The following is a 6,403-nucleotide window of genomic DNA, read 5'->3' on the forward strand; positions in this document are numbered from 1 at the left end:
TAATGCTTAGCATCTCCTCCAGTGGACTCACTCTGTAACTGGGAGGGAAGATGGCTGACCCCAAAATCGGATCCTAATCTCCGAAGTGAGCAGTACTCCTGTGATTAGCGAGTGCTGGGGTAACCACCGTCAGTGGTCCCGAGCGGTAGATGGCACTGGATGGACGGTTCTGGATACGTGGGAAACGAGCACATGCCCAGCTTCCGGCACAGTGGGGAGGAAGCCGCACCATCGGAATAATCCAACCTGGGCTTTTCCTCCTCCCGAGCCAACGGGAACGAGTTAGGAGTCCCCCTTAACCACAGTCTAAGGAGAAGGACTGAGAAGCCTTGAAGTTGGGGATCACAGAGGGGAGATGAATGGCCGCCTCAAAAAATTGAAACCTATGGTCTTGCCACTTGGGCACAAGATGGGAGTCGGGGCTGCCGAACCCCCATATACGTGCTTAATTGGATCAGCTCACAGGCAGAACTAGAAATCATTGCTAGCCAGACAGCCCTGGCCCTAGATGCGCACAGCAGTGTATCAGAACCACGTACCTTGAGACAATTTGCCAGCAGAAGGGAGCGTGGGGAGAGTGACCGCTCTGACTGCTGTTCTAGGTGCCGGGACAGCAGTAACCGACAGCCAGCAACTCCAGGAGGGTGGCATGTGTACCTGTCCAGATTTGGGAAGGGGCGGGGCCCCAGTGGGATCTTTGGGGGGATAGTTCTTCACCTTTGGAGAATTCAGGGCCTTGATTGGGGCAGTCCTTTTACTAGGAATTTGCCTGGTCCCTTGTCTTGGCCCGCTTGTCATCTGTTCCATCCCCTCGTTGAAGCTGTAGTTGGAAAAAAAAAAACTGCAGCCCCCGTGTTCATGTTACGGAAACGCGCCCGTAGACCAAGAGCAGCGTGAAGGCGATGCTCTCTGGCCCAGTCTTGGGCCCGGGCATTCAGGGCACAGGGCAGCGGAGGCCGAGCCAGCCGTTTCCTGTAAAGGCTGAAGGCTGTTCCCTTCCCGTGATGGGTAAAAGACTTGCCAGTGGCACAGGCCACCTGTGCTGGTTGGTCACTCCCATTACGGCCAGCCAGCAGTTCCAGATGCACTCGGGAGAAAGACAGGCAAACCCGACTGAGGAAGTGTGAGGCGTGTGAGACCCACGCTGTGTTTGGGGCTCAGCCTTTGACTGAACCCACTGCAATAAACGCCGCTTCCTGCTTCCGGCCTCGGTGTCTCTGTCCCAAGTGTCCTGCAACGTGGTAAGGAACTCCCTCGTTTAAACAATACAGTGAGACGGTTTGTGTCTGTTTCTGAAAACGTTGGAGTGTGACATTTAAGCAGAAGCTGCAGACCGGTGCTTCTCCCCCTGGGGCAGTGGTGTGCCCTCCTAGGCCGGGAACAGCGCTGAGGACATCTGATGGGCAGAGGCCACGGTGCTGCTGTGCATTCTCCAGTGGGCAGACGGGGCCTGAGTGTCCATAACGCTGAGGCTGGCCAGCCCTGCTGTGGCCTGGGGACCCCTGAAGCCAGTGTGGGGGCGGCTGGCCCGGTCGCTCATCTCCCCATCTCAGGTGCAGTGGTCCAGGAGGGGCACAGGCCCAGCTTGGTGCTCAGTGGCCAGACGGTGAAAGACACCGCAGCACGTGCTCCGTCACTTCAGGACGGTGGGGCTGGGAGGGAGGCTGGCTGGGGGTCTGAAGCTTCTGGATGCTTGCACTGGGCAGTGGTTTGCTAGAACCTGGCTGGGAACAGCATGGAGTCACCCTCACCTGGGGGAGGAGTCAGGGTCCGCGGGCCCCTGGAAATGAATCCTTGAGCGGGAAAGGGTCGGCCCTGTGGCCCTGCCACCAGGTGTGGGGTGTCGTGCCTGTCTCCTGTGCTGCCCACGGCGATGCTTGGAGCCCTCGCACTCGGCTCTGCCCGCACTCCGCAGCAGCACCTTCCAGAGCCCAGGCCCGGCGGGGAGTCGTCACAGTTACGAGCGAATGGTGCGCGCTCTTGTGGCCCCTCTGTGCAGGGCTCACGTGCGCATTTGGGGACACGCAGGTGGCCGTGGTAGAAGCGCAGCTCTGTCTCCAGGCGAAGCGGCCTCGTGTGGGACGTCTCTGTGCAAACAGCTGTCGTGTGCTCGGCAGGGATCCGCTCAGCTACCGACAGCCCGGTGGAGCCCGGACGCGAACAGCCTGCTAACGCACGTCGACGGAGGGTGCCGGGTGGCCCTGTGGCCACACAGTCCTCACTTCCCACAGCAAAGGGGGCCATACTCATTTCCAGCGGTGGCGATTCCTGGTGACTGTCCCCCGCAGCCTGCGTGGCCGTGGCGAGACAGTCGTGCCGTGCTGGCAACGCCGCTCAATGGGCCGAGGCGGCTCCTCAGGTCTCGGGAGGCCTGCAGTCCGGTGACATAGTTCCGAGGCGGTGACAGAGCTGGCTCCGTGGGCAGCACCACCGTCCTGGCTCCCGAGCGGGCCGGGCTGTCTGCTTCCGTGCTGGTCTTGCGTGGGGCGACTGCTTGGGGCGGTGATGACACGTCACGTCACATGGTTCTTGCCATCTTCACGCAGAGGCCCGCAGGCGGCCCGGGAACTGCGGCGGCGTGCGCCCTCCACCGCGGGTGGCGGCTCAGGTCCGGGGCCGGCCTCGGTGTGGCGGGGAACGTTGTCAGTGGGGCGAGCCTCCAGCCCTCCGTCGCGTGGACGGCCCCTTCCACGGGGCCCGTGCGTGAGGAGCCTCGTGGGTCGTGAGCCCACTTTTCCCCGGATCTGGAGGCTGAATCGGAGACGATGTGTCTGGGGCGAGTAGAGCACAGGGAAGCCTTGCTGTGAACCCGTGGGTCCCGCGTGGCCGGGGCTTCTGGGTCCAGTATCCGATCCCTAAGAGGCAGTCTCTTGCCAGCAGGGTCCTTCCTGGCTTCGGGGACAGCACCGATGGGACCAGCCAGAAGGAGGTTCTCGTCCCGACCCCTTGTACAGCAGCTTCATAGGCCGGGGCCACTCTGCCTTGCTGAGTGTCCTTCGTGACCTGGCACTTCGCAGACACGCCTTGGGTGATGTTCCCGATGGCGTCTGGGGACCCGCGTCTGTCACCCTGACGGTTTCTAGCCGGACTTCTAAAGCCGGCTCTGAGGTTAGCTTTAGCTCCGCGCCCTGCTTTAAATCGTTACGTCGTGACTTTGCTCTGTCAAGAGTCTGTAGTGTGCCTCGCGGCGATCCTGCACCCACGTGGAAGCCGCGATGTCAGCAGGAGATAGAAGGGCATTTCACAAAAAGCAGTTTTCATGCCAGTGGCCCAGCCACGGTGGCGGCTTCATACATTCCTTCCTGTGGTGGTCCCCACGCCCGGGTCACGCGTCTGGGAGTGGCGGGAAGCGCAGACCTCCCTGGTCCACGTGGAGAGACGACCCGCTTCGCAGGCACCCGGCTTGGGGGGCTGCCTGACACGCCACAGATAACTGCGTGGTCACCTGGCAGCTTCCTGTCCACGCATCCCTCGCTCATGACACGCCTCATTGTTTCTAGGCCACGTGGTTTGTCTGCTTTTCAGATTGTAAATCTCAAAATAAATGTTCTGGTATGTTGAAAAAATCCCCACGTAAGTGGCCTCCCCGAGTTCAAGCCCATGTTCACATCAGCGTAACCTCGGCAAGCTGACCCCACTGTCCCGAACTGCGTTTTCCTGCGTGTGGATTCTCCCCCCCACCCCCGCCCAGAAGGGGAAAATGTACAGGAAAAGCTATTTTGACGTATTTAGGATGAAGTTTAAGTTACTACTGAAAACATGGGTCTCGTGGTTGAAATTTTGGGACACGTGTTTTAAGCAAAAAGTGCTAAAGTGAATTGAAGGGTTTGTTTAATGCATTTTTCTTCAGGGACAGTGTTGGCAAAACATGAGACCATCATCCTGAGCAGACTCGACGTGTGTGTTCCTCAGCCTGGCGAGGCCAGGACGGGAATGGGGCCCAGGGGAGGGGCGTCGGGCTCCTGGGTGGGAAGGGGCGGGAAAAACATTGGTGGCTCTTTCTCAGATAATGGATTTTACTTCTGGTGGCTCGTTACCATTAAAGACTTCCTGTGCGGGATGTCTGAGCAGCACCTGTCAGGTGTTAAGACCCACGCTTCCCGCTTGGTGCTGTGACACCTTGTTGGTCTTGGCCTCCCCCAGGCCTTGGTCGTCTGTCATGCTGTAACCCAGGTGGGGGCCGGCCCTCGGCACTAGAAGCCAAAACCGAGGACCCACTCCCAGCACCCCATCCCCCCTCGTCCCAGTTAACTGCCTGACCCCCCTGGCTGGCTCTGGGGGTGTGAAGGCTCAGGCAGGACTCGGGGACCACCCGCTGAGGCCTTCTGCAGCAGGCGACCCTGAGAACGGCACGCTGCCTCTCCTGTGCCGAAGGCGAGGGCAGCCCCCACCCTCTGCGCGCCCTGCCTGCCGCCGCGTGGCCTGGACAGCAGCGGGCAGGGGTCGGGAGTGGGAGCACGAGCACCCACAGAAAAGCGATTTGTTCACATCAGTATCTCCAAAGTAACAGAACCCATCCGGCCCGGGGGGGGGTCCCCCTCGCTCAGGCCCCAGGTCCCCTGCCTCCCGCCCCCAGCCGTCTGCTCCAGCTGCCTGTCTGGGTTGTCGGGATGCGGGGAGGAGGGCCCCGGGGTCAGGAGGGTCACCTGGCCAGGCAACCAGCAGGAGACGGGGCTGGACTCGGGGCGGCCTGGGTCCCCGGCTCCCGCAGCCCTGTCCTCGAGCCCAGGTGGGTGGGGCGGCGGTGCCGGGGGCGGACCCCGCGCTAGGAGTACTGCGTGTGGGAGATCTCCTGCCACAGCAGGGCCTTCAGGTGGCTCAGCACCAGCGAGTGCCGCGCCTCCACCTGGCCGGCCGGCCCACTCAGCGTGGTGCAGGCGCGCAGCTGCCGGCCCAGCTCCTCGCGCAGGCCGGCGGGCGCGCCGGGCAGCAGGAAGTCCCGCATCAACGCGCACACCTTGGCCAGGTTGGGCTGCAGGAGGTCGCCCTTGCACTGCCTCATGAGCTTGTCGCAGGGCGCGCTGCAGTCGCGCCCGTAGGTGCAGTCGGCGCTGTGCTGGCAGCGGCGGCCCCGCAGGAAGCGGCGCACGGCGGCCTCGGGCGCCACCTGCCGCAGGTCGGCCATCCGGAAGTCGTACTGGGCGGTGTAGGCCACGTTGGCCAGCGTGGTCTCGCACAGGTAGAAGGTCCCGTAGGCGCCGTGGAACAGCTCCTCCACGAACTCCAGCAGGCCGATGGCGATCTTGGCCCGCCAGGGCCACGCGGGCCCCAGCCAGCGCTGCAGGGCCGCGTGCAGGGCGGGCGGCAGCAGCGGCCGCAGCAGGGGCGGGAGCGCGGCCCCCGGCCAGGGGCGGTGGGGCGCGCCCTCCGTGACGTACAGGTCCCCGCAGTAGCCCAGCAGCCGGGGGGCGTGCTCCTTCTCCTGCAGCGACAGCAGCAGCAGGAACTCGTGCTGCTGCAGCAGGGCCCACGCCGACCGCGCCTCGGCCAGCGACACCTTGCCGTCCCTGTTGACGTCGGCCATGAGCAGCACCTGTCCGGCCAGCGCGGGCAGCGAGGGCAGGTCACCCAGGTTTGCCTGACGGTCGGGGCCAGAAGAGGGAGAAGGCCGTCTCAGCCAGCGCTTCTGAGTCGGCAGGACCCTCGGGTGCTGGCCGGTGGGGTCTGCCCAGAGCCTCGGGTGCTGGCTGAGCGGGCGCGTCTGCCAGCTCAGGGGAGCCCGGCCTCCAACCACATGGAAGGCCGCCCCAGACACCCAGCCGCCTGCATCTCTCCTGGAGCTGCTCCCAGGGACCGTGTCAGGGAGCCTGGGGTGGCCCCTCACTCATCTGCTCCGCCCCTGTCCCCTCCCCGTCCCCTCCCATGCTCCCGCAGCTCCAGGCTCTCCCCACTGACGACCCCAGGCAGTGGGGGTCCTTCCTCCCTAGTGGGCATTCCATAAGCCAGGTCTGCTCGGAACTGGGGGGCTAGCCAGAATCCTGGCCAGCCTGTGGGCCCCTGCCTGGCCAGCCTGCCCTGGGCACGAACTGGACACAGGCCCAGCAGAGTCACTGACCTTGAGAAAGCCGAGGGTCATCTCCCGGAACTCCTTAATTGAGGTGCCCCGTGTGGGCTTGTCAAACAGCGCCAGCTCCCGCCGGGGGGCCGCGTCCAGCCCGGCCTCGGAGTGCGGGCTATCCTTGATGCCACACTTGATGGTCACCTCTTTGCCCTGCCAGAGCCCGCTGTACACCTGGGGGGGCCACAGGCGTCCTCTGTGTAGACGTCCCCTCCCACGGCACCCGGGCACCAGATGCTGGAGGGAGGGAGGGTCCCCTGGCCGACCACCTGGGCTCACCTGCTGGCCGGGGGCGGAGGACAGGCAGGTCCTCCACTCAATCTTGTGCAGGCTGCACAGGTCCTG

The 6,403-nt window shown here is 63.7% G+C and overlaps 1 protein-coding gene across 1 annotated transcript in view; it reads right to left on the reverse strand.

Annotated features, from left to right (window-relative positions):
• Positions 1 to 3,814: 3,814 nt before the first annotated feature.
• The window catches only part of FAM69B (family with sequence similarity 69 member B), a 9,640-nt gene continuing 7,051 nt past the window's right edge, over positions 3,815 to 6,403 (reverse strand). The window contains exons 6-8 of the mRNA XM_023536460.1: positions 6,338 to 6,400; positions 6,056 to 6,232; positions 3,815 to 5,578 (exon numbers count right to left, since the gene is read on the reverse strand). Coding sequence (XP_023392228.1) covers positions 4,766 to 5,578; positions 6,056 to 6,232; positions 6,338 to 6,400 — 1,053 coding nt within the window. The 3' untranslated portion in view covers positions 3,815 to 4,765. The remainder of the gene's footprint in view (positions 5,579 to 6,055; positions 6,233 to 6,337; positions 6,401 to 6,403) is intronic.

This window comes from Pteropus vampyrus, unplaced genomic scaffold, assembly GCF_000151845.1.
Source record: "Pteropus vampyrus isolate Shadow unplaced genomic scaffold, Pvam_2.0 Scaffold157, whole genome shotgun sequence".
Classification (NCBI taxonomy): Eukaryota; Metazoa; Chordata; class Mammalia; order Chiroptera; family Pteropodidae; genus Pteropus; species Pteropus vampyrus.